This window comes from Oryzias latipes, chromosome 13 (genome assembly GCF_002234675.1).
Source record: "Oryzias latipes chromosome 13, ASM223467v1".
Taxonomy (NCBI): domain Eukaryota; kingdom Metazoa; phylum Chordata; class Actinopteri; order Beloniformes; family Adrianichthyidae; genus Oryzias; species Oryzias latipes.
Window position 1 is genome coordinate 30515954 of NC_019871.2, and position 27966 is coordinate 30543919.

Consider the following 27966-nt stretch of genomic DNA (forward strand, 5'->3'; position numbering starts at 1 on the left):
AATCCCCCCCCCCCCCCCCCCCCCCCCAGACTCCTCTGAAGCTCACGGAGGCACTTAAAGGGGCTGAGCAGGTGGACACAGGCGGAGCCAGCACAGTGGGAGGAGCCCGAGTGGCGCACACCTGTCCTAATCAGGTGAGGGCTTTCCAAACAGCAGCACCACCTTTGCTCTCGGCAGTCCTCCATCATGCAGCGCTTCTACTGAGACGGGCCAAAAAGAAGGCACGTCTGACACGCTCACACCGCTCTCCAAAACATGCACATTTATAAAACCGTAGGAATGTCCCTCTGTCTGCTAATCAGAATGCCTAACCTTCATATTTACAAAAAGGACAATTGTTAATGTTCTAATACAAAATGATTTATAAAAAGGGTTTTTTTCTTACATGTTTGACATAAGTAGTATGTCTTCTGAACTAAATGCTTTGTACAGACATATACATTCATTTGCCCCTCTGAAATTCACATTAACTACACTCTTGGTTGGTTTTTGCTCATCAGGCGGCATTTCTTCACATTTGGTTGGAGGTAAAACAAAGATCATGCAGGCTCAAATGTCACGTAGTTCTAGGGTTTAGTGTTTTCCTTACAGCTGACAGCCATGAGAAAGAGTGACGGCACTGCTCCTGCTGTCATGGTTACCGGTAGTGTGTCTGAACAAAGCCTGTTTGCTGCTACTCCAACAAGCCCAGAACCATGAAGCCTGTGGGCACGCAGTGACCGGCCCTCAGGGCGTCATGTTTAGCATAGATGACCATGTTGTTGGCTCTGTCCCTCTATAGACTGAGACCAGAAGTGGGAGCTCCAAACCCAGATAGACTTCAGTGATCAGTAACTCCCTATCTGGTGTCTGCAGACATACAACAGGACGGCCTGATGCGGTCTCTTCATTCAAGCCGTTTCTTCATCTGGATTGCTCCCACAAAACTAAAAGGAAGTCATCTGCATTGTAGATGAAACTTCAGTGTGTGAATAGGGTCACAGTAGACCAACGTTGGGTATTTTGTTTGGCATAAAAAAGTAAAAGAGAGGTCAAAGGATAAGACTGGGGGAGCTACAGACATGCTATGCAGAAAGTGAGCTGTGAACCAGCTGTGAGATGTTAGAGAAAAGACAGGAAGCAAGACTGGAAGTCACCAGAAGCACATAAACAAGACCCTGACTTCTGGACATTTACGAGCAATGATCCTCAAGAGTCTAAAATGCAAGGAAGAGGAAGATGGGGACTAAGGTACTTTCACTCTTACGGTTGCTGTTTTCAAAATGAGTTGATCATTTTTCCAAAGATCCAACTTGAATTTAAGAATTATTTTGTGCATTTCTAAATCTAAATAAAAGTGGAACATGTGCAGCTCGTGGTGAGTTTGACTGTTACACTCCTTCCACATCCAGCTTTCAGGATGAAGAATGCTAGCAGAGGGGATCTTTGGAGCTTCAGTTCATTTCTGTTTTGGCCTGCACTGTTCAGCTGCTCTGATCAATCCTAATCTATAATTAAAAGGGAGGATTATATCTGTCACAAATCAACAGCAGCAAAATAGTGTTTTGCATTTAATACAAAGTGTTTGTCAGCAACTTCCAAAGACACAGACTTGATCTTTGTGCCTGCATGAAGCTAACCAAAGACACAAAAACTGAGGTAAACTGCTCCTGTGTCAAACTTTTCCAGCGAACAGTTAAAATGAATCTGCTTTACTCTGACCAGACTTGGAGTGGAAAGATGTTTCTATGCTGTTCTTATTTGCCTTGCAATAGCTTGTTTTCACACTGGTTTGCTGTGTTGAATGTCCTAAACTAAAGACAGATCTGAGGCTCTCAGTCTTCATTTTGATCTAGGAGCCCTGGCTGAAAAACTGAGAGAAGCTCCAAGACAGAAACAGCAGTGAAGAGCTATAGAGACGGGGTTCAACAGGGCACAGCTGGACAAACGGACTTTATTGGGCCCTAAGAAAATGGAGCCAGCTGGTTTCAAAAAGACAGAATGCTGGATGAGAAAGAGAAAACATTGAGACCTTTTTTTCATTGACCTTGTTAGGAACCCTTCAAAATAAAATAAAACCCACCATGTACCAAAACACCTCTGAAGAAACTGACCATGAAGCCCCCCTGACCAAGGATCAAACCGTTGTGTGGGCTCAAAGTTTAGAAAGTGATCAGACTCAAGAAGGGACTCGCATGGGGAAGTACCTTTGCTTTTCAAGTTGTTTGTAGGCTAAACCAAAACAGGATTCTTCAAGTTCAACCTAACTTTAGCATCCCGGCAGAAACAGAGGAGTGTTTGGTGACAAAGACTCTCCTGCAAAAGCTTCACCTTGGGTGAAACCTTTTTTTTTTTGTAGAAGAGCACATCTCATCATGCTGTGAGGACATGCCATGTCTGTGCCCCCCTACCTCTATCAAGAGGGACTGAAAAAACGCATTTGTTTTTTGGGACATTTGAAACATTCATCTTCTAAAAATACTAACTAAAATCATATTTGCCAAAAAACTATTTTTCAATACTGTCTATGTGGCTGTATTACACTATTTCTCGCCTTTAGGCTTTTTACCATCAACTCATCTTGAGAATATTTCCACTCAATTTGATGGCCCCCTCCAGCTTTCAAGGCAGTTACAAAAGGACTAACAACACAAGTTCATATCAGTCTACCAAGGAGGAGACGACGGCAGCACCTGGGACAGAAAAGGCATGCTTTCCATGGACCGCATGGCAATGTTGAGCGGCCCTGTGATATTCATGGGCATGGCCGTGCTGATGGCAACTGGATGTGCGATATTCATGTGCGCCGTCGTTGGGATAGACGCAAGGTTGACTGGGCCGGTTATGCTAACCGGATGCTGAAGGTTGACTGGAGAAGTTATGTTGACCGTGTTGGTGGCAATGTTCATCTGCGTTGTAATGGTGACGGCGTTGCTGGTGTTAACATTGCGGTTTCCCGCCGAAGTGGTGGCGGCCGATTCTGTGGCTGGTGTCGTCGCCGCTGAACTGCTTTGCACGTTTCCGGCATCTGTGTTAGAAGAACGAAACAGAAACAAGCAAGTCTGTAGAACAGGTTCCAAGGAATGTAGTGCACCTCCAAACCAGGAGAAATGTACCGCCCTTCAGCTTCCTGTTGTGCGACTGAAAGTGTCAATGCATCATGAATACATACGTGAATGTTGTTGGAGGAACCTACCTTTATGAGAGTTGTCAATTAGGACTTGGAAGGAGTTATTTAAAATCTCTCCTACCGTCAACTCACCTGAGGGGTAAATTCAAAAAGCAGGATCAGTAGACTAACCGCTAGTTGTCTCATTCAAAACTTTCATTCTAAACAGTCTCACAGGAAAAAAGACATGTTCATTTGTGTTTAAGATAAAGGTTGGATGCACACTACTAAACTAGAACATGCCAGATGATTACTGAAGCTCTGCCAATTTATAGGGTTTGGGCTGAAGTCAAATGGTTTTCAATTTATTCCCAGCTGCAAAATATTCATTTTTTTACTTGGGGAAAAATAATTTCAAGCTGGCATATGTTGGGACAAACAAAGCCTGATTCAAGTTAATCTAAAAGCAGTGAGGTAGTGTGCATTCAGTACTGTGGTCCAGTTTGTTAAAAGTTTAAATCATCTACTGATCCTGCTTCATGAAATTTAACCTTTGATAAACATGAGCAGTACTAAAAGCTACAAGGACCAGTTCTGGGGAACCTAACAACCGTTTCTGAAGCAAACTTCCAGCCTTCATTTCTTTGTGCGTTGATTCCAAGGAGGCACACAGTCAGACCATCTCTCATTCTGACCCACCCAGGCTCTGATTCAGCACCAGAACCAAATCATCAGCAGCTGCTGGAGCTTCTGAGAAATGTATAAGGTCACTATGATACAGGCTTTCCATTCATGTCCATTCTTTTATACATTCTTGGTATGTAGTTCTAGCTCTGCTCTTGAACCAAGGCTGGACACAACCAGGTCTTAAAGGCCCAGTTCTGCTTGTTTTTAAGCTGCTTCCAGTTGATAACCCTGATCTGACGGGTCCAGCCAATCAGAAAACGAGAAAGAAGCAAGAGAGTAAACTTGTCAGGACCTCCAACCTGGGACACCCTAAGGGTCTAAACTGAAGGGCATAAATGGTAAATTCCACCTACTGAAACTGAAAGAGGACATATACAGCTTCTCATCGACCCATTCTCTCACACAACACATTTGCACACACCGTTAACCAAACCTGCCTAAATCAAACCCTCAAAAGGTTCGGTGTCATGTCCAAGGACAGTTTGACATGAGATGGCAGTAGTCAGGAAAGGTACCACTATCCCTTCAGTCAAATGAGTACACCTGAGCTACAGAAGCCTAGATGTCTGGTCTGAAGAGATTCCTCACCAGTCTAACAACTTCAAAAGTTGCTTCTGTCAGCATTAAGGAGCAACTCATACCTCCATCTTCACATCCAAGTTCTCCTGACAACACTTGGTCTAACTTCACTAGAAATAGTTGTTCAATGAAACCAAAACTAAATGTTTCCTGATAGAGCATGATGGAGGAGCTTAACAATAAGCTTAAAGGCCTTAAAGCAGGGGTGCCCACATTTTTTTGACATGTGCACTAATGCAGATGAATTTAAATTTAATTAACATTTGAACTATTAGTGCATAAGATTGAATTATATATATGTACCGGTACATAAACAAACACTTCACAGTAAGAGTACACAAATCTTTGTGAGTAGATAGTTTAGTATTAACAGATGAGGCATTTTATTACAAAAACAGGAACCAGCGACTATCACATTTAATGCTCTGCTGTAAACCGTGCAATGGGGGGAGGCATGGTATTTCTAAAGCGCGGCCGGCTCCATGAGTAGACTCTGGCTCCAGAAGCGTGTGCTACAAGAAAACACTGTTGTCTTAGTGGGCTCGGATTCATGCGGAGGCACGCGGGGCGATCCGGGCCTCAATAAACACTCCAGATGGCCGGAGTGGTCTTCTACCGGGGACTTGACGTGTCGCGGGGTAAGTAGCAACTTTCTGATTACAGACAGAATTTGCGCTTGGTGTATTCAAACACACATGTGCAGTGACGTATGTATCAAGGATGTTCGATTGGCCGTTCTGCATGTCAATCAAGTCACGTACTTCTTGGAGAGGATTTTGATTCGCTGATTGATTTTTTAGAAATATATATTTCTTTGGTTATTTATCTTTGCTGGCCGGATCTTCCCTCATGTCCTTGAAGATCTGCCGGTCGATCGTGATCGACATAATGAGCACACCTGCCTTAGAGCAATGCAGTCTGAATCCTTGGAGAAGAAATGTAAAGTCATATGAGGGCTGGACTGGGACTTTGAAAAGGGCTGCTGGTTAGTGAGACACAAAACAAACAGAAAAAACTGGCCACTTCGTCTACCCAAGGTTGTAATCAGTCATGACAGGTTTCTGCTACAAGCTACAGGATTACCTTTGTGTGGCCCTGAATGGTTCCACTGCCAGTCACCTATGCCTATTCAGAAATACAGACACATATGTGGTTACATGAGAACAGGGCAGCGGCGCTGACACCCCCATCAACATCTGAACATTTGGACATTGGCAGCGATTGTGCAGGAAAGCTGGACACTTTCAAATTTCAGAACAATTAAAAGTCTTCATTGCTTTTTCAGGACAGATGAGGCTTTCTGGCTTCTTTCTCAAAACCTTGTAGATCGCAGAGGAGTTAGATAACGGTCTTGTTGCAGACAAATCAAGAGTGCTCACTGACAAGCTGTCAAGTCTTCCCAAAGAGCTGGGGCTGGAGGAATAATTCCTTCTTGGGTTCATCCTGAAGTCACATTTTCATTACAGTGGATCAATCCTTTGTTTCTGAGGCCTGAAGAATTGAAGGAAACAGAGAGGTCTTGATCCACTTTCATCCAAGAAAAAAGGTCATGCTTGCTGGACTTTGGGATCCTGAATTTTGTCACAAAGACTCTAGGTTTTAATTTAAGGTGGAGGAACAGTTTAGTGTTTTTTCAAGTTGATTTTTCCCAAAACATTAATCAAAAACACAGCTACCATGAAAAATGGGAAACAGCGGATAAGATATTTTTTAGCACTAGGTTGGGTCACACCATTAAAAAAATGGTACCTAATTACCGAACCACCATTAAAAGTTGGATTGGAGTTTCAAACCTTCAAATGGGTTCCCTGAGCACAAAAACAAATGTAGCTTAAACCCAGGGGATAGGTTCAATGTGGAGAACAGTTGTCACACTCAGTTGTGTGATAACTGATGGGATTCTAGTAACCCCTCGCTATACTGTGGTCCTCCTTTTGCAGTCTCACTGTTTGGCAGTTTTATTCATTGCAATTCTGCACGGTTTTTTTTTAACACCGTGTTCTACATCCTGATCAGCTATAGACCACCGTCAATCAATGTCCTCTGTACTGTGTCTCCTGTACAGAATGCTTTCAGCTTGTCAAAGTGACAAATCTTTAACCTCCATCAGATCTTTGGTTTCATTCATTTTCTATTAATGTTTGAACTTTGAGAGTCTAACCAAGAAAGAAAAGTGTGAAAATGTTCATGTCTGTCGGAGAAAACTGTATACAGCAGGGGTCGGCAACCTGCGGCTCCTTGTGCTGCGGCTCTCTAAGGCACAGGTATCAAGCTCCATGCCTCAAGGGCCGGTGTCCTACATATTTTCTAACCAACCTGCCATTGAAGCTCCTTATTGGCTAAACCCACCTGATCCAGGTAATCAACAGCTGAAAAACCAGCAGGAGGTCGGCCCTCAAGGCCTGGAGTTTGACACCCCTGCCTAAGGTTTTGTAAAATAACTATCATGTTCTAAGATTGTCGTGGTGCCTTTAACACCGTCGGGTAGTGCGAGCGGGCAGAAGAAGGAGAGCAGCGTGCTCATGCAGAGGGGGTGAGTCTGCAGTTGTGAACGCCGACCAGAGTCTGTTATGGGATGGAAAGTTCTTCAAAAAAGACAGTCAGTGGGGATCTCGTAGGGGATACGAGCGCCCCAAAAAAAGCAGTTTTTTTACCTAGACTAAAGCCACCCATTTCCGCATAAAATTAATTACATTTGCGTTGGGGCCCCCTACTATCCTGTCAATTTGCTGCTATGATGACCATATGTTGCGCTGTCTGTAGAACACGCTGGGGGGGGGGGTTGCACAAAACAACTTTGGAAAACAACTTGGAGCTGCACAGGATGTGAACAGGTAGAGAGGCGGGGAGGGGTATAGACCCCGCCACAAAGACAGAAAAGTCTATTCAAGGTTGTGGGAAAATGGACAAAAGATCAAAAGAAACATCACGCTCCTAAATAATGAAATAAATATCCTAACATCATTTTCAATTAATACAAGCATCTCCTAATGAACTATCGCAATATGTCGGCAAAACCATTTTTTTAACACCCCTAGTGTTGCGGCTCCCTGTGCTTTCCTTTCTGTGGGAAACTGATCCAATTGGCTCTTTGAGTGGTAAAGGCTGCCGACCCCTGGTTTACAGGGTCTTGTGTAGACTATTACAGTCTTAAAACATATACAATACTACTCTGTGGATTTCACCCATCATGAGTTCTAAACGACAGAGCACTGTGTGTGTAACGGTATATGATTTTGTTTTTAACAAACAGGTGTGTGTTGATTAAAGTTTTTTTCGTTTAGCCACGCAGCAGGAAACAAAGTTCTCCAGCAGTGGCGACACTGAGAAGACCTCTTCACAGCATTAACCAGATGTAGGTGTGGTCGGGGTTGATGTCTTTGAATGTGGAAGAACAGACCTTTGTTGTTGCAGGGGTTGTTGAAGCTGGCTTGGCCGTGTGTCTTCAGGTGACTTGTGATGTAGGCAGCACTCAGCATTTTGCCGCAGATGGTGCACGTCACTTTGCCTTCATGTCGGATCATGTGGGAGCGCAGGCGGTCTTTAGTAGCAAAGGCTGACGTACATGCCTATCAGAGAACAGTGATGGTCTTCATCAAACTTGCACTCACCTTCATCACAATCAGGGTTCTAGACTAACGTTTTACACTGGTGTGCATAACATTTAAGAATCTTTTTTGGTTCTTATATTGCTGTTCATTTGCGGCTGAAAGGGAAAGGAGTGCACCCTCTTCCACATGTATACACCACAGAAAACATACATACATACACCCCCAGCCCCAAAATGCGTCCCTAAAGTTTACTAAACTATATGCCTTTTTCCATTGCTCTCTGCTGTAACCACAGTAAAACAATCAGTTCTTAATGTAACAGACGACAAATACAGCAATAATTACTCCTGCGCGCTTGTGTGACCATCCCCATGTGAGTAGGAAAAAAACACGGAAATATTAACCTGCATTAGGTTGGTTGATTTGTTGTTGACCCCGAACCCGAGACCCTTGCTGGTGTTATCCAAGAAAGCCAACTCAGCAGAATTGGAGCTCAACTGAGTAAACCTTTTATGAATTTAGCATAGAAGCATCCATGTTTTAATGTTGCAGTAGTATTTTACATATATTCATGTATATTTGTATGTAAATTTATGTAAATCACTTGAGTTTGTCAAGACTTAGTCTAGCAAAACACAAATCTACAAGTATATTTTATTCTTACATTGTTTTTTCATTCAAAACACAAAAGAGATTGTACCTTGAATAATTATAACAGACTGCATGCTTTTTACAGGGTGGTGGTGGTCGTCACATTTTACAGTTTGCAACATTTTGCAGCTCATTCTTTTGCTCCATTGTCTGTTTTTCCATGTAAAACCAGGTTGACACTACTGAGAGGCAGCTGCCTGTTGCAGCAGCTCCAGTTGTAAATGGTTTTTATTTGTTTTTTAGTACTGACTCTTGTTTTTTTCTCTTGCTCGGTCTATACACCACCACTGTCAAGGGCATGGATTTTGTGTGCTTCAGGCTCTTTTTTTCACTTTTACTGTTACTTCTGGTACTCTTTGGTACAGGGTGTAATCCATAGAAATGCAAGTCCTTTGTTTACCCTTGGGATCAACTGTATGCTTTGAGCGGGCCTGGGCCCTGTTCCAGAAAGCAGGTTTAATGAGTTACCTTGGTAAGTTTAAGGGTGAGGAAGCGGATAACCTCAGCTTTCGGTTCCAGAAATGGAGGTATGTATCAGGGTTTGTTAAGTTGCCATAGCACCTTGTGCTCTGAACATAACCTGGTCTGGAGCAGGTTTAGATGAAGGTTAGTTTGTTTTCAGAGAGGTGAAGCAGCATGGCGTGTCCATTTGAAGATTATTAAGTGGATGATGAAGCTCAAATAATACTTTTACAGTCATAATTCATGAAAATGAACACCTCGTCTGGCTTTATCCAATACATAGATAGGTAATAGATAGATAATTATGTTAAGACCTACAAAGTCACACATTGACGAAATCACAGCATTGACTGAATTACAGGGACACACGAGTGCCTTGAGGGGCATTTAAGAGGCGTTTTCAGTTGAGTTCAAATAAAACATTCATGCAAGTATTCAAGAACATGACAATTTGATTTGCAATTTAAAAAATTTATTTTGGTAATTTGTTTGTAAGTAATTAATTGCGATTAACACAATAATTCGACAGCCTTAGTCTGAAATGAAACAAAATTTCTATGTTCATATTGTTCGTGTTAAATGTGAGCAAATGTGTTTGTTGGTGAACCGCAGACCACAGAGATACCGTATTTTCACGACCATAGGGCGCATTGGATTTTAGGGCCCAGTTTCAGTTATGGGTGCTTTTTCTGTATTTCACACATACAAAAGGCGCACCGGGTTTTAAGGCGCGGGCACGTTAAAACATACCAGTAAAACATGCATGCTAGTGTGTGTTTTTAAAAGGCAGCGGGAGCAAAACCAAGTTGGTTGCGATTCTTTTTTTTTTTTTTCAGTCATCAATCAGCATCCAAAATTCCATCAAAGTCCTCATCTTCGGTATCTGAAATGAACAGCTGGGCTGAATTTCTATTAAACACGAAAGGTTCCCTTTTGTCATTTTCAGAGTCTGTCTTGTAACCGTGCGGCTCCTCATGAATGATGCCGGCTTTTGCGAAAGCTCGAACAGTGTTACAGTGAGTGTTACTGCCTTCGGTCGAATGGTGACTGTAGCGACTCTTCTCCCAGCTGTTCTCTGATCGTTAATCCATCGCAAGAAACAAGGCGAGGTGGCTCGAGTTGGAAAACCGACTCGAGCCACCTTGCCTTGTTTCTGCAGACACTCAGCCGTGTCTTCTCGACTGTCAGAGTTCGATTTTAAGCTTCCTCTTCTAGCGAACCATGAATTCTTTCATCTTGAATTTTCTCGCAGCTGCTTGATTCCTATGTCCCGCGTAGCTTATAGCTTACAGTTTAAGCGTGTCTCTTTGCATTTTAAGGGTTTCCAAAACGATGTTTTGCACAAACTTGCACTATTGTACTATTCGGGAGGTGTCTCCCTTCACGTCCACACATTCTCGTGCTGTCCTCTCCTACGTCCTCTTTACAGAAGTCACGCAACAACACATTAGGCGCACCGCACCACAGGGCGCACCCTACATTTTGGAGAAAATTTACTGCTTTTAAATACGCCTTTTCGTCGTGAAAATAAGGTACTTTCAGAGTAGCAGAGATGTTTGTTTTATCTCAAATGAATTGGCACAATGATGTGACCCAATATTTGTATCGGTTGCACTATTGAGAAATTAGGTCACATGTATACTCTAAAGCAGTGTTTTTCAACTAATGTGCCAGTCAGGTGTGCTGTTGGAAATGATTCATTTTCACTGATCCAAAGAACATTTACCATCACAAGAAACATAAGCTCCGTGTTTATCAAAAAAGGCCCCGGTTTCAAACAGAGGAGTTTACTGACTTCTTTGTGGAGCTGTTCAACCGCTGCAAACGTGTGGCGAAGTGTGGCTAGTGATCTGTACGGATTACTCCAAGTATCTTTCCGTAAGATCCAGTGTCAGAGCGTGTAAAAAGTAAATAAAAAAGGAAGCTCTGAGAATTGAGTTTGTTTGGCCTCCACACCACTGTTTTTCACTACATCTCCCATGATTCATTGGGCTTGTGTGACAGCATATTTTACTGCGCTGTTGTTAACTGTCATGAAACTGAACAAACACAAACATCTGTTATTCTAAATCTTGTAAATCTTCTTGATGAAATTATGAAAACAGTTTATTTCTCCTTAAAGGTTTGTGTTGGAGAACAAATGACTTAGAGATTCCAGTGAATTGGAAAAACCAAAACTAATAAAACTTCAGTGTGTTCATTTTTTGTGTAGTTACAAATAAACTTATAAACATGAATATAATGTTGGCCTTTTTTGTCTAAAATGTATCGAGCATGTTGTGATTATATATCTGTTCAAAAACTACAGTTGCTCTAGCACGAACAAAAATATTTTTTTAAAATCTATGTTCAGGAAGAACAGATTTATTTATTTTTGTGAAGTAAAATAAAATAAAAATTTAAACTGGAAGAAAAACAACTTTCTGGGCAAATTTTTAACTATTATAGTTGAAAATTATTACTGAAAACTGTCTCAACTTTTAGAAAAGACAGCTGGAACTTGCAGCTTTTTATGCCTCAATATTATAGAAAAAGGCAAACAACATCATACCTTGTGAGTTTTGTCAGGGAAAAAGTGTACCTTGGCTCAAATCTTTTTTTAAAAAGCCTGCTCTGGAGCCCTGACAACAGTTTAAATACGACAGATCCAGAGGGGCAAGGAGTGCTGGGGTTAGGGACCTGCAGCTCCCTCTGCTGACAGAGCACAGAAACAGCTGATATTCTTGTGAATGAACTATCTTAAGATGGGTAAAAATCTTAAGATACATTTAGAAATGTACTTTGATTGTTTTAAGGATCACTGCACTTTCAGGACTGTTAGCTATTACAGAGCTCAGACCCCTGTAATACACAGAACAGGTCACTGACACACATCCAAGTATCCACATCCACTGAGCTAAGACCTGCATAAACTCAGAACTTCACCCAGATACAAAGACTAATGCAATTGGTTTGTGTAATGGCAAGAGGCTGGCGATACGATACGTACCCCGTTATTTTACTGAAACATATTTTCCTTTTTTTTTTCTTTAATATGACTTTGAAAAAACAACCTTTATTTAAATGTCTTCCATCGTAATAAAATGGTCAAATTCAGTTTACTTAATGATCACAATGTTGAGCACTGCAACTGTATCTCATAAATAAGATGCTTTTACCAAAGCAAATTCATAGTGCTTTTATTTTGGTAACTAAAAAAATTGAAAGGGAACAGTCAACGTTGTCTGATTTTCACAATTTTCAGTATAAGAAAAAAACAAAGAATGAATGTGTCTTAACCAATAAGTTTGTATTGAGGAAGTAAAATGCTGTTTATTTTCAACATTGCTTAATGTAGCTTCTCCAGTACTTTAAAACGGTTCAGAAGCCTGAATGGTGGTGGGGTGGGGGGCAAAATTATATGAAAAAAAAAATTTATATGAAAAAAATGTGTGAGAAAAAGTCGCAATGCTACAACAACAAAGTAGTAAAATTATGAAGAAATAATTTTTAAGGGTTATGAGAATACATTTATAAGTATAATTTTATAAGTTATTTGTTGAGAATTTACAAATTTCAATATATTTATTAGGCAAAAGTCTAAGGAAAATATAGACAACAAAAAAGAACCCATATTGTGTTTTAGTATGAGAGAGCGCATTGTAAGAGGTTACTTCAGCACTGGTTTCAAAAATAAGGAAATACTACGTCTTTTAGTAAGTCAACATTGTTTTATTATAAGCATGAGGACATGGAAACAATTTTCAGGTCTCTTTAGAGGAAGATTGTGGATGGACTATCCATCCATCTTCTGCCGCTTATCCGGGTCACGGGGGCAGCAGTCTAAGCAAAGACGCCCACACTTCCCTCACCCTGGCCACTTCCTCCAGCTCCTCTGGGGGGACCCCGGGGCATTCCCAGGCCAGCCAAGAGATGTAGTCTCTCCAACGTGTCCTGGGTCTTCCCCGGGGCCTCCGCTCCAGTGAGACATGCCCAGAACACCTCCTCAGGGAGGCGTCCAGGAGGTATCCGGACTAGAGCCACCTCAACTGGGTCCTTTCGATGTGGAGGAGAAGTGGTTCTACTCCGAGCAATCCGAGGGTGATAAACCTACTCACCGCATCTCCAAGGGAGCACCAAGCAACCCTATGGAGGAAGCTCATTTCAGCTGCTTGTATTTGGGACCTCATTCTTTCGGTCATGACCCATATCCAATGACCATAGGCAAGCTTTGCTTTTTGGCTCAGCTCTCTCTTCACAATGGACTGATACAGCTACCGCATAACTGCGGATGCTGCTCCGATCCGCCTGTCAATCTCATGCTCTTGTCTTCCCTCAATCGTGAACAAGACCCCAAGATATTTAAACTCTTCCACCTGGGGCAGGGACACTCCACCCACTAAGAGATGGCAATCTACCTTTCTACGGTCAAGAACCATGGCCTCAGATTTAGCTGTGCTGACCATTCATTCCAGCCGCAGACCGCCCCAATGCAAGCTGCAGGTCCCGGCTTGATGAAGTCAACAGGACATCATCTGCAAAGAGCAGAGAGGAAATCCTGTGGTCCCCAAACCAGACCCCCTCTGGCCCCTGGCTGCGCCTAGAAATTTTGTCCATAAAAACTATGAACAGAACCAGTGATAAAGGGCAGCCCTGCCCCAGTCCAACATGCACCAGGAACAGGTCTGACTTACTGCCAGCAATGCGAACCAAGCTCCCAGAGCACCCTTCCCAGGATACCATGGCGGAAACCTTCTCCAAATTCACAAAACACATATGGACTGGATGAGCGAACTTCCACGAACCCTCCAGCACCCTAACAGAACTCGCACTGTTGTTGTTCCTGGATCTGAGGTTCGACTATTAGACGGACTCTCCCCTCCTGTACTCTGGCATAGACTTTCCCAGGGAGGCTGAGGAGTGTGATTCCCTGGTAGTTGGAACACACCCTCCGGTCCCCCTTTCTAAAAAAGGGGAACTACCACCCCTGTCTGCCAGTCCAGTGGAACAGTTCCTGACTGCCACATTATGCTGCAGAGATGTGTAACCCAAGACACTCCAACAGCATCCAGAAATTTGAGGTACTCAGGGCGGACTTAGTCCACTCTCAGAGCCTTGCCACTGAGGAGCTCAATGACTACCTTAGTGACTTCAGCTTGGGTGATAGATAGCCTCACCCGAAAATCCTCATTCTCTGCTTCCTCAAAAGAAGGCGTGTCAGTGGGATTGAGGAGATCCTCAAAGTATTCCTTCCACCACCCGACAATGTCCCCAGTTAAAGTCAACAGCTCCCCACCTGTACTGAAAACGGTTGGCTGTAGAGAACTGCTTTCCCCTTCTGAGGCGCCGGACAGTTTGCCAGAATGTCTTCAAGGCCAACTGATAGTCCTTCTCCATTGCCTCACCGAACTCCTTCCAGGACCGAGTTTTTGCCTGCGCAACATTCCGGGCCACAGCTTGCTTAGACTGCCAATACCTGTCAGGCCCCTTTGGAGTCCCACAAGTCAGCCAGACCTGGTAGGACTCTTTCTTCAGCTTGACGGCATCCCATATTTCCAGTGTCGACCACCAGGATCGGGGGTTACCGCCCCAACAGGCACTAGAGACTTTGCGTCCACAGCTTATTAAATATTAGATCCATTTCCTTTACGTACAACAACCTGCCAGAATTCACTTCCTCCTCATTTGTCGTCCTCTGATTTCTGTAACACCCTAGCGCAGGGGTGCTCATTACGTCTATCGCGATCGACCAGTCGATCGTCAAGGACATTAGGGTAGATCGCGGGACAGAGAAGATAAAAAAAAAAATAAAAAAAAAAATACTTCTTAAAAATCCACCAGCCAATCAAAATCCTCACCGAGAAGTACGGGACTTGATTGACATGCAGAACGGCCAATCGGACATCCTCTGATGCATACGTCGCTGCAGACGTGTGTTTAAAAACACTGAGCGCGAACTCTCTGTCATAAGAGAGTTGCTCACTGCCCCGCGTCAAGTTCCCGGCAAAAGACCGCTCCGCGCCATCGGAGTGTTTTTTGAAGCCGCCCCGCGTGTCTCCTCCTGCTATCAGCTCTGCAGTTCTCGCCTGATAAATGCGAGCTCATTTAGGAACCTGTTTTTTACGTGGCGCGTGCTTCATACAGAGCCAGCAGCGCCTTTGAAAAGCCATGATGCTCCCCCCATTGCACGGTTTACAGCAGAGCATGAAATACGATGGTTGCTGCTTTCTGTCTTTGTGTAATCTTACTGTGTAGTTTTTAATCATCAGTACATAAACAATAATGTTACTAATAAACATAACTAACAAACATTTACAAATAGTACTTTATATATATATATATATATATATATATATATATATATATATATATATATATATATATATATATATATATATATATATATATATATATATATATATATATATATAGGTAGATCTTCAAGACATTGTCGATTCAAAAGTAGCTCATACGCCAAAAAGCTGTGAGCACCCCTGCCCTAGCGTCTTACTTCTCTTCAAAAATCCATGACATTCACCAACAACTTCAATCCAATTCAAGTCAAAATGTAACGGCACCAGCTCTTCTCTCCCCACATCGGCTATTCTCATCATTTCATCTACCATCAGTTGAGCAAATCACTGAACTAATTAAAAAATCCAAAACCTCCTTTTGCCAACTTGACCTAATTCTCACTGCTCTGGTCAAGGCTACTCTCCCCTCTTTATTAGCATAATTTATGCCTCCCTTAAGACTGGAACTGTTCCTCCTGCTCTCGAAACCGCAGCTGTCACACCCATACTGAAAAAGACAAGTTCTGATCCCACCAATCTCAATAACTACCACCCAATCTCTAATGTTCCACTCATTGCAAAAATCCTTGACAAAAATGTTGCCTCTCAACTCCACACCCACCTCTCTTCCAATAATTTACATGAACAACTCCAGTCTGGCTTCAGTCAATTCCACAGTACAGAAACAGCCCTCCTTAAAATTACCAACGACCTTCTTCTCGCTGCTGACTCTGATTTAGCTTCCATCCTCCTTCTACTCGATCTGACTGCGGCCTTTGATACAATCTCTCACCCCATCCTACTGGAAAGACTTTCAACCATTGGCATCACTGATTTATCCCTCAGCTGGTTCCAGTCCTATCTTTCAGGCTGCACACAATTCATCCAATTAAAGTCATTCACCTCTCCCACAGTTCCAATTACCACAAGTGTGCCCCAAGGCTCTGTCCTAGGGCCCCTGCTATTCATCATTTACCTTCTCCCCCTTGGTTATATCTTCCATAAACACAACATCGACTTTCACTGCTATGCAGATGATACCCAGCTCTACCTCTCCTCCAAGCCTGACTCCACTCTTCCACCTTCCTCCCTCTCCAAATGCCTTCTTGAAATAAAATCCTGGTTCACTGCAAACTTCCTAAAATTAAATAGTAATAAAACTGAACTACTCATCATAAGAACAAAGACCACCCTAATTAAACTCCCTAACATCTCCATTTCCTTTGATAACTGCTCCATCCTTTCCTCCCCACAAGTTAAGAGTCTGGGTGTCATCCTCAACAGCAGTCTCTCTTTACTGCCCACATAAATAACACCACCTGGACCGCCTATTTCCACCTTCAAAACATCCGCCATCTCCAACCCTTACTCAGCCCCCACTCCACAACTATTCTAGTCCACAGTCTCATTACCTCCCGTCTGGACTACTGCGACTACCTTTTATCTGGACTCCCTTACAAAACTATTCACAAACTACAACTGCTTCAAAACTCTGCTGCCCGGAACATAACACAAACCCCCTCCACTATGCATATCACACCCATCCTACAGAAGCTTCACTGTGCTTCTTTGGATTAATTATAAAATCCTTATTTTGACCTTCAAAGCCCTCCATAACATCGCCCCTCCATTTCTGTCTGACCTTATCCATGTTGCCATTCCCACCCGCTCCCTTAGGTCTGCCTCCTCACTCCAGCTTGTTACACCCACCGCTCGGCTCATCACCATGGGGGGCAAAGCATTCAGCCGCTCTGCCCCTCAGCTTTGGAACTCACTTCCCTCAGGTCTACGGAACATGGACTCACTCCCGCAGTTTGCTAAAAATCTCAAAACCCACCTCTTTAGACAAGCATATCCACCCTAATTAATTTATGATTCTATTGTTTTGTTTCGAACTAATGCTTCTTTCTTTTAATTGTATTCAATTGTTTTTTTATCTGTAAGGCGACCTTGGGTGTCTAGAAAGGCGCCAAATAAATAAAATTCATTATTATTATTCTATTATTGATCATTATTTATTTAGTTCTCCATGCCTCTATTTGGTGAAGTGCAATTCATGTACTGTCCCTCTTTACCACTCCCCTCCAGGGAAGTGGGAGTGCTTCCAGATTCCATTTGGCTCGTCCGTGCTCCTCTACATGACCGTGTACCTCGTCTCTACTAGTGTTCCTACACTTGGCTGTGGATCCTGCCTCTGGCTCGTCTTGGGCCCCCAGCTGTCCCCCAACTCCACCTGGATAAAGCTCATCTGCTGGACTATTTTAAATATGTCGTTGTAGAGTTAGATAAGTTAAATCTTTTCTAAGAGTTCTGGTACATTGCCTGTCCGTCCTGGGGGAAGATCCCTTCTTCATGTGGGTACCCCTGAGGTTTGTTCTTTTTTCCCCAGAATTTTTCTTACCACAAAGGAGGATATAAGGACAGGGATGCCCAGTTTAGTATAGTGTGTTTAGTTAGTTCAGTTTAGAATTTTCCTATTGAATTCTATGTATTCATGATCCTTTTGATCTTATGTTTACTTTACAATTACCGGTACGAAGCCCATGGGGCGGCCGTGGTGCAGCGGTAGGGCGGTCGTCCCATGATCGTAAGGCTGCAGGTTCGATTCCCGCCTTGCACGCCCATGAGTCGAAGCGTCCTTGGGCAAGACACTGAACCCCACCTTGCCTCTGGTGGTAGGCGGGCGCCTGTGTTTGGCAGCGGAGCAGCCACCAGTGTGTGACTGTGTGTGTGAATGTGTGTGTGACTGGGTGAATGGGTCTGTGACTGTAAAGCGCTTTGTCCTTGTAGGAAGAAAGGCGCTATATAAGTATACGCCATTTACCATTTACCATTTTACCATTAAGATGACTGTTGTTGTGATTTTGGGCTATACAAATAAAATTGAATTGATTTGAAACTGTGATGATCATCAATTGCAGACCTGACAATTGCACTTTAAAAATTCTTCCACAGATGTATAAGAGACATAAGTGCCACAGAAAAAACCTGTGGTTCTGCCTAGTGTGTTATTCTCTCCCAGCTTTACAACATTCACTTGTCATGATTCTACAATAAACACATAAAAGCGTGTTGACAAATGTTTGTCAACAGTATGAACACTGATCAGAAAATGTTGCTGCACTGTGGGTCTCCTTCCTATTTCAAATTTAAAATCAACCATAAAGAGAAAAGTTATACAGAAAACAAAGTTGTGAGATTGTTTAGTTTGAGTCAGGTTTCTTTTTATCCTTATTAAAGATATAAATCAACACGATACAAATAATTTTAAACATGAATAAAACAAGGGAAAAGTCTTATTTTAGAGCAAATCTAGCAGACAATTTTCTTTTTATGAGCTGAATACTGTATTTATGGGAAATGTAAACCCCACCCGCATCCAGCAAAAGTAAAAGGCAGAAAACTTACAGTCTTCTTTCAAAGCTTTTTTACGTATAGCAGGTTTATAGTCTGAGGCAGACTTTTGTCTTCACTGCTCCACTAATACAAAATAAAGTTAACATCACAGAAAGGGCCGCAAATGGTGAAGAAGAAGAAGGTGGTAGAAAGCAGGCAGCACAGAAGAAACTGTGCTCTGGATCTTACCGTGACTTGGCACTTGAAGGGCCTCTCTGACGAGTGGACGTGTTTGACGTGACAGCTCAGGTGGTCAGGCCTGCAAGGAGACACAAGAACCATAATAATTATTTAACAACACAGATCAAAACACACTTAAACGAACACCGAGTTGGGGAACACACTGACAGACCTGCTATGGTCTAAATACTTACACGCCTCATTTCATTTTGCATTCATCCGCGAGCCTCTCTGAACAAACTATGATGGACTAAAGAGACTCACTTTTCTGTCCAGTTACAGTAAATGGCATATGTAAAATGAAATGTGTTGCAGCTCCAGTTAGGCTCAAGCATTGTGAGCTTTTCATGGTAACTTTCTGTTAATGACAATATTCACCTGTTAAAAAGACCAGGGCTGTTTTCTTAAAACCTTTTGTCTAAATGAAAGTTTATGGAGTGGTTCATTCATGCATTTATTTAGCAACTTGACATTTGTGATTAAAGTCACAGATACATAACCTCTTCACTTAAAAAAAAAATTTTGTTTCATAATTGTTCTGGTAAATGTATAGTCAGCAAATGGAAAGAAATAAGGAAACCATTCAGGTTTACAGAATGGATCTATGGCAGTTTATGATGCTGAACAGCCCACAACATGGCTTCATAAACCAAACTCAGCTGTGAAGCTAATAAAAAAATGGAGATGCCTCTAAGATTGTGGCTAAAGTGATTTCTTATTTCCTGTTAGACTAGCCTTAAATTTTTAGCAACAAAAAACAGTAAGATGATCAATCATGTTTGTCTTTAGACAGACAAACGTAGAGAAAGAATATTTATTACCGATTCCATACATTTCTATGTTGTTGTTTCCCTTCGGGGGATCACCACAGCTCTCACTGATTCACACAACAAGTTTGGCAGAGAGATTTTTATGCCTGATGTCCTTCCTGACACGACCCTGTATTTTAACTGGGCTGGGGACCAGCACAGGGAGACCCAGAATTGGGCCACTTTGTGGCTACATACTTAGGCAGTAGCGTGAAGGGTATTGCCCAAGAACCTACACTGGATGAAGCTCATTGCACAGTCTAGGAATCAAACTCAATCAACTGAGCTAACAGCCATCATGCTGCCAATTCCATACACTTCAATTATGTTTATGTTACTTTCAATGCAATTAAAAAATGGTTTTGCAAAAGTCATTCATTCATCTTCTAATGAGTTTGCTCCCTCTCTGGGTCACGGGGCTGCCGGAGCCTATCCTGGCCACTTGCGAGCGAAGGCATGGGACACCCTGGACAGGTCGCCAGTCTGTCGCAGGGCCACAATCCCACACCCATGCACTCTCACATTCACACCCATGGACAATTTAGAGTAACCAATTAACCTATGAAGCATGGTGTTTTTTTTGGACAGTGAGAGGAAGCCGGAGGCCCACACATGCACGGGGAGAACATGCAAACTCCACACAAAAATTGATGTTCTGTTTCAGGTCCCCCATCCGAGACTTGAACCAGGGGCCTTTTTGCTGTGAGTCAAGAGCGCTAACCACTGCGCCACTGTGCAGCCTGGTTTTGCAAAAGTGGGCAACATAAACAACCAAGTCAATCTCTTCCTCATAGCCGTTCAGTATTTGAGTATAAGACCATTTAGGTGAAATTTTATTGATCTTTGTACCTAATGGCTACTTGTGTACTTGTGAAAACTTTGTTGTTGAACTGTGTCTTTGGTACCTGGAGAAGCCTTTTCCGCAAACAGAGCAGATGTATGGCTTGTGCACACCGCCATCATGGGAGCGGACGTGGTAGGTCATACGGTCCTTCCTTTTAAACCTCTGATGGCAGATGGGACACTCAAAGGGCTTCTCGTCCGAGTGGGACAGTTTGTGGCGGTTTAGGTGATAGACGTCTCTGAAGGCCTTACCGCACATGTCGCAGCCATGGTTCTTTTTTACTGGCTTTGGGGGCTTCTTGGGGGCGGTTTGCTGCTGTGCAGCGCTCATGACACCGCTCCCCATGGATGTGGTGGCTGTGGTCAAGATGCCTGCCACCGTAGTGACATAGGTAGGGTTTCCATTGTTCTCACGGGTGACAGTGGATATAAGTGGCACCATGGTGGGCGCCATCTGAATCTTCTTAGGCCGGGAAACCATTTTGATGCCCGTGTGGCAGGACTCGTGCCGCCGCAGGTGGTAGCTGTCTCTAAAAGCTTTACCACAGTAACCACAGATGAAGGGCGTCTTTGACTTCGGCTCCTTTTTTACCACAGCAACCAAAGTTGCTCCTGTACCACTGCCCCCTCCAACCCCATCTCCTCCTGTCCCACTGGCAACGTTTTCTTTCAAAAGATCCGCAGCACTGACTGGGGGTTTCTGGTCCAGAAGGATTGGCAGAACTGGTTTCTGATCTGGTGGTTCTGTGCCTGCATTTAGCAGAGGCAGGAGACTGTTTCCAGATACTTGATGCTGATGATGCAATGCCTCATTGGTCTGCTGCAAAAAAAAAAAAAAAAGCCATGTGAGTCTGTGTTCAAGACAGTTCTACGAAAACCAGCAGTGATAGCATTGACTGTGTAAGAAAACTGGACTGACAAAAGGTGTTATGTCACCCACAGAAAACGATTACTTCTGGCTTTGACGAAATGAATGCAGTCGACATTTTTCCACAAAACGACTTTGGAGCCAGCCAAGGTTAGTAAACAGCGATTGGTCGAAGTTGGTCTGAGTTCGCGTTGCTATGGCAACTACTGTCACCAATCAAGAGTGAGCTTGTTGGAAGTCCATAGCCCTCCAACTAAAAGTGGACTCTGGATAATCTATTTATCAAAAAAATTTCAACGGTGCAGCTGGGGGCCAGTGGGCACCACATTCTTTTATTGAGGCATCTGATTGGTCAGTTTAAAACTTGGATAAAGAAATATTAAATAATCAATAACATGTTAACCCTCCTGTTATGTTCATTTGTGAGGAACAGAGATGATGTTCCTGGGTCAATTTGACGCGCTGCATGTTTTATTAATTAAAAAATGTCTGAAACCCAGAAAATCCTAACAAGCAGTGTGAATATATCATCACTAACTCCATTACCAATTATTCTTTCAAAAAATTAGTGAAATGGCGTTCCTTACCTCTAACAGGTAGTGGTTCAATTATTTGATAATTCACTCATTTTTCTTAAAAATATACATGTTCTAACTTTTTTTTTATTTTTCACTACTGTATTACTTTTGAAAGACTAACATTTAAAATACAATAGTTTTAAATGACATTGAAACATAATATTGAAATTTTGTTTTACATGCACTGTGAACCAGAAAAAAACAAAATCACAATGCAACAGACAAGTAATCGCAATATGAACTTGTGTGTGTGTGTCTGTACATCTACACAGCACAAGAGTGACCAGTCAACACACTGTGCTTTGTGCAAATTAATTTTGCACATTTCGCACAGGTCATGCTTGTCTTGACCTAGATCCTGTTGCCCCCTGCCGTCCCCCCAAACTCCATCTGGATGAAGCTCGTCTGCTGGACTTTAAATATGTAGTTATAGCGTTAGATAAGTTAATTCTTCTCTATGAGTTCTGGTAAATCGCCTATCCGTCCTGGTGGAGGATCCCTCCTTCATGTGTACACTCCTGAGGTTTCTTAGTTTTTTCCGGAATCCGTTTTTTTATTAGGAGTTTTTCCTAACTGCGAAGGGGGGTCTAAGGGCAGGGATGACAGTTTAGTTTAGTTTGTTTAGATAGTTCAATTTAGTTTTCCTATTGAAATCTATGTATTCATGATCCTTTTGATTTTATGTTTTACTTTTTCAATTACCGATACAAAGCCAATCGAAACGACAGTTGTTGTGAATTTGGGCTATACAAATAAAATGGAATTGAATTGAATTAGATTGGATGAATTGACATGGTCACATGAGTCACTGCCATCCTAGTGGGTCTTGGCGCTGTCTTTTTTAGGTTTTCTGAAGACAGGTTTGTCTGACGCATATTTGGGGATGAAGACCAGTGTACTTCACCATTTTTTGATATGAATGTCTTGCTTGGAGGAACAAGAATAACAATTCCCTCATCTGGTTCAAAATCAGAATCATTAGAATCAGAATTTAGCTCAAGATAGTCTTCTTCTGATCATGATCAGTGATGACTTCCAGAGCCTCCTGGACTGCCATTGTTCTGCTTCTGCTGCTCATTTTCTAAAGGTCTGCCTGTGTAATGTTGGAAGGACTCCCATGCAGAGAATCTTTTATTTGTTTTTCCCCTCCCCTGTTGAGTGTCCACTGAATGTGGGTTGAGTTTTCCCGCGAGAACATAAATGGTTCCTGTCAAAAATCATAACAACTATGCACCTGTGTGTGTGTGTTTGTTTGTATGTGTGTGTCTATGTGTGTGATTGGGTTGAAATATGTCTCACAGCTGCAAATAAAAGGAAAACTAATAATAATAAGACATCCTTGTACCTTCAGTTTGACTGCCGGGTCAAATTGACCCGAACATCATCTATGTGATATTAACATGCAGGGGGGGGGGGGGGGTTGCATATATGTGAGATGAACCATTTTCATAATATATGTTGATTACACTAATTAAGGCAAGCAGAAGAAGTTTCATGCTGAAAAAATACTTTTAACTATTTTTCCTAGATGTTCAAACTTTAAAACGGGTCAATTTGACCTGTAACATAACAGGAGGGTTAAAAATGTATCAGAGCAACATTAGTTATTCTGACCAATAGAATGACTGAGTAATAGTTGTTTATTTCTCTATAGGAGTCTATGGGATTTTGGCTTCTTGAAGGGGAGGAGTCATTCAGTCCAATTCTCTTACATAGTAAAGGAGTAAAACCTAAGAAGGTCATGAGGTCTGCTCAGAATATTTTTCATTCACAGGCTCCAGTGTTTGGAGAACACAAAAAAAATCTTCAGAAGTTAGAACTTCTTTTCTGTTCTTGTTTTAACATGAAACTACAGAACGAAATAAGCATTGTACTAAATCTGGTATATATACAGCACTTGTTTGCCTATTAATTTATACGCACTGTTCCATTCTATTAAACAATTAAAATAATACATGAGTATAAAAAAACATTTAAGCACCCAAATCATTAAGATTATATTTATGAATTTTTCTTACAACTGATCAGTATCAATGAATGCAGTGAGATCTATGACCAGGTGGAGGTCGGGATGGGCAATTCTGCTGTGGGTCTGTGATGTCACAAAACCCTTTTTGTCTGAGCCAATCGCAAAATAGATTTTCAGAATCAAACAAAGAAAACCTCCGGAGGTTTTTTGAGGTTTGTTGCAAACATAGATGTCTTTGTGTAAATGTTTTTTTATTACACATGATATTATGAATATACATGCAGGAAATCTCTAAAGAACAAACCACTTTGACCAGAGGTTTGTTTTCAAAGTAGTTAGATGGATAGTTGGCAAGATGGTTCATTTTCAACCACTACTAATGGATATGACTATTTACTCTTATATTATAAAGAGTTAAAAAGTGTCTGTGGTTAGTGTTTTGATTTGAAGTGGCTGTTACCAAACCACCTTTAGACACTAAGCTAGAGGGTGTGTATGACATTACAAGCCATCAACACCATATATCAAAATGCCTTAGAAACTATAGCCGCGGTTCCATGTGCAAATTATCTTGATCAGATCAAAGATCGGATTAGAATTCAACTGGGCCCAGAAAAACTTTTTCCGATTATAACAAACTTTTGCATGCGCCACACTTTCGGTCGGAATAAATCATTTGGACATGCGCAGTACTCTATAAGATACCGGAAGAGGAAATGAGTTCCACTGTAAACAAGCCGAGCTGCCACATACATATGTATGTGGCAGCTCGGCTTGTTTAATATAATATAAGGAACGATCTTCTAAAGATGCTTTTATTATTGTTATAGTTATTATGAAGCGCCTGTTCGCTCATCATTTTATTTTTAATCCGTGTGGTTAGTGCTTTTTTTTGGCAGAACGGAGCTGGCTAAGGCTAACACGTGCTAACAACATTTAACAACATTTAGCCTTGGATGAACAGAAAATGCATGCAGGATTTGCAGCAATCTGCAGCTTGGCTGCACGTAAATGTGGGAATAACATCAGCCTTTATTTTGTCGGAACACGACTGGAAACACAAATTCATGTTGATTGTTTGAACCGTTTCTAAGGACTGAGCGACATTTCAGCTTTGAAAAGCTCACACACCGCCCCAAAGCCGCTGTGTGAGCTGGCGGTCCGAGCTCTGCTCGGAGACATAGTTCTACCGGGAGACACGGTTCTCCTGAGTCCAGCAACTCACCCAGAGACAAAGCACCCCCGTCTGCAAACACAAAGCTAAAAGTCCGGCTGCTCTGCTCACAGACACGGTTCACTCGCGCGGAGCAGCCGGTCGGTCCTGTTCCAAAGCTTTCTCTGAAGCACCGCACCGTCTATGCATGACGTAAAACCAGAGCAGTAGTGACACACGATCGGAATAAACTGTTTACATGCACTGCGGTCGGATCAACAATCGGCATAACCCACCTATCTTGATCGGAAAGAAGTTTTGATCCAAATGATTCTGATCGGGGCAGAGTATTCCGAACGCCCCGTGTTTACATGACACATTTTTCCTCATCAGGCGTTCATTCAGGTTACTTTTGTCCATGTAAACGCAGCTTCTGATTTCTTCCTGTAAACTACTGGATGTCATAAAACGTTGTGTGGCTTCTTACTGTGTGATAACAGAAGAATATTGGGATATAAACTCAGTGGCACACCTATCCAACTTCTTTTTCACACAAATTTCTAATCAGCCAATCAAATGGCAGCACCTCAATGCATTTATGAAGAAATGGTCACGATGATCTGCTGCAGGTCAAACAGACCATCAGAATAGGGAAAAAAGGTGATTGAAGAGACTTTGAACGTGACATGGTTGTTGGTGTCAGAAAAGCTAGATTTCAGAAACTGCTGAACTACTGGGATTTTCACCCACAACCATCTGTAGAGTTAACAGAGAATGGTCCATAAAGGAGAAAATATCCAGTGAGCAGAAGTTCTGTGGGCGGAAATGCCTTGTTGATGCCAGAGGTCTGAGGACAATGGTCACACTGGTTCCAACTGATAGACAGGCAATGGTGACTCAAAGAACCATTGGTTCCAACTGAGGTCTGCAGAAGAGCATCTCTGAACGCACAACACATCCAACCTTGAGGCAGATGGGCTATAGCGGCAGAAGACCACACCGGGTGTCAACAGGAAACTGAGGCTACAACTCACACAGACTCACCAAAATTGGACATTAGAAGACTGGAAAAACATTGTCTGGTCTGATGAGTCTCCTTTTCTACTGCTACATTCGGATGGTAGGGTCAGAATCTGGCATCAACAACATGATAGCATGGATCCATCCTGCCTTGTATCAACGGTTCAGGCAGGTGGTGGTGTCATGGGGGATATTTTCTTGACACACACCTTGGGCCATTTAGTACGAACGGAACTTGTTCCAACACCACAGCCTACCTGAGTGATGTTGCTGACCATGTCCATCCCTTTCTGACCACAGTGTTCCATCTTCTGATGGCTACTTCCAGCAGGATAAGGCGCCATGTCATAAAGCTGGAATCATCTCAGACTGGTTAATTCAGGTAAAAAGTATCATAATCCAGGAGAATGTTATTGCTTCTCTAATCTAGTACCCAATCCTCATCTGTTTAACCACGTGTTTCCCCCAAACATCACTTTAAATACTTCCTATTCTTTAGTTGTTTTTTTTTAACAAATCAAACTTCACCATAAAACTATGACCAGTTTCAGCACTAAAAAGACTAATGACTGGGACCGTGCAGGCAGAACTATCTACGGCATTAACCGATGAAGACACGCTACAGTGTTTGCGCCCAATTGCACTGCTCAAAACCTGGACTTAGACGAACAAAGGGAAGGTTTTGATTGGTCGGAGCTGCGAGTCCATCACAAAGACATGACCCGGTTCCACTCAAACCTGCGGGTAGCATCACGATAAACGCTTAGCATCTTTATATCGGTGTGTGCGTCAGTGTTGTATTGTAAAAGTTTGTTCCCGCTGTTATCCAGCGTTTTCTGTCTTATGTTGGCGTGAACGGGAGTGTGGTTAGACATATTAAGACTGCAAAGAATTGTTGTTGCTAGTTAGGATCCCTGAATGGAGGCTCCAGCCGCGCCGGCACTTCCACAGCAGGCGGGACGTGCTCGGCTAACCCGTTAGCCGATTAGCTTAGCAGAGCCTCCAGTGGCGGCAGAAGCGCCTTTCATAAGAACCAAGCTCACGCGCAGCAATAATGCTGGAGCAGCGAACACGAGTAACGTTCACGCGGGGGAACATCAACCCACAACTTCACCTGCCCCAAAGTTCACACAGTCCGTCAAGCAGCCCGGGGGAACGAACAAAGCCCAGAGTGTTCGGCTCGTGAGCGGAGGGAGCAGCGACCTGCTGCGGGTTTCCGTTGTTTCTTGGCCTGCCTCGAGCTCAGGTCGCACGCGGACCGGCTCCACGGAGCTGGAAGCACGAGCAAGTGGCGTTAGGCTGGCCCCGGGCAGCGAAACTCACCTGGAATAAAAACGAGCTCCAGCTCGGCTCCATCGTAGCTCCGGAGCTCAGCTCTGTAACAAAGCAGCCGAACATGGCAGACACAACTTCCTGTCAGCGCTGCCGCTCAACTTCATGCTGCGTTCGGGTACCCTAGGAATTTGTAACACTACAGCTTCATCGCCCCACGGCAGCCTCTGACTGTTCAGGCCTTTTCTCGGCAGTGGTGTGCAACGTACTTCCGAACTGGAAAACATCAAAGATGAGTTGGTATTAAAATGTAATTCATAACCTCACAGCATTACTTTTTGCAAATTGTAATGCATTACATAACTCACTGGAAGTTACTCTTGCCGTCTCATCCGGCCTTCGCAGATTCGGATGGTTTAGGACGTCCAAAAATGAAATGTGCTGTTGGGAAATGAAAAGACACACACGAGTCTGCATGAATTTTCAAACCTTTAGCAAAAGGGGGGAGGTGGAGAAACACGACCTGTTAAGCTCTGTGACTGTCCGCTCTCTCTGCCCTCAAGGCAAAAGGGCTTTTTTATTATCCAG

At 42.8% G+C, this 27966-nt stretch overlaps 1 protein-coding gene across 7 annotated transcripts; it reads right to left on the bottom strand.

The window, feature by feature from the left end:
- Positions 1-220: 220 nt before the first annotated feature.
- Positions 221-27890, bottom strand: vezf1 (vascular endothelial zinc finger 1). 7 transcript variants are annotated; one of them, XM_023961488.1, is made up of 8 exons: positions 27747-27890; positions 27430-27654; positions 20581-21335; positions 18876-18945; positions 7755-7923; positions 5438-5479; positions 3176-3241; positions 221-3007 (listed from the first exon to the last, which is right to left on the bottom strand). In XM_023961488.1, exons 2-8 carry the CDS (start codon positions 27502-27504, stop codon positions 2646-2648), a joined length of 1539 nt encoding a protein of 512 aa, XP_023817256.1. In that variant the 5' UTR covers positions 27505-27654; positions 27747-27890; the 3' UTR covers positions 221-2645. The 7 variants fall into 7 exon arrangements, with proteins under 7 accessions (XP_023817256.1, XP_023817255.1, XP_023817254.1 ...); XM_023961487.1 differs by having other exon boundaries at positions 20581-21338; positions 27747-27887; XM_023961486.1 differs by lacking the exons at positions 27430-27654; positions 27747-27890 and adding an exon at positions 26364-27411 and having other exon boundaries at positions 20581-21338.
- Positions 27891-27966: the final 76 nt, after the last annotated feature.

Excerpts from the sequence above, each read along its gene's own strand:
- vezf1 (XM_023961486.1), bottom strand. The coding sequence starts at position 26,450 with ATGGCGCCTTATCCTGCTGGAAGTAGCCATCAGAAGATGGAACACTGT. Across the intron at positions 21,339-26,363 it reads TGGTCAGCAACATCACTCAG|CAGACCAATGAGGCATTGCA; the intron begins GTAGGCTGTGGT and ends TTTTTTTTGCAG. Across the intron at positions 3,008-3,175 it reads AATTGACAACTCTCATAAAG|ATGCCGGAAACGTGCAAAGC; the intron begins GTAGGTTCCTCC and ends CTTCTAACACAG.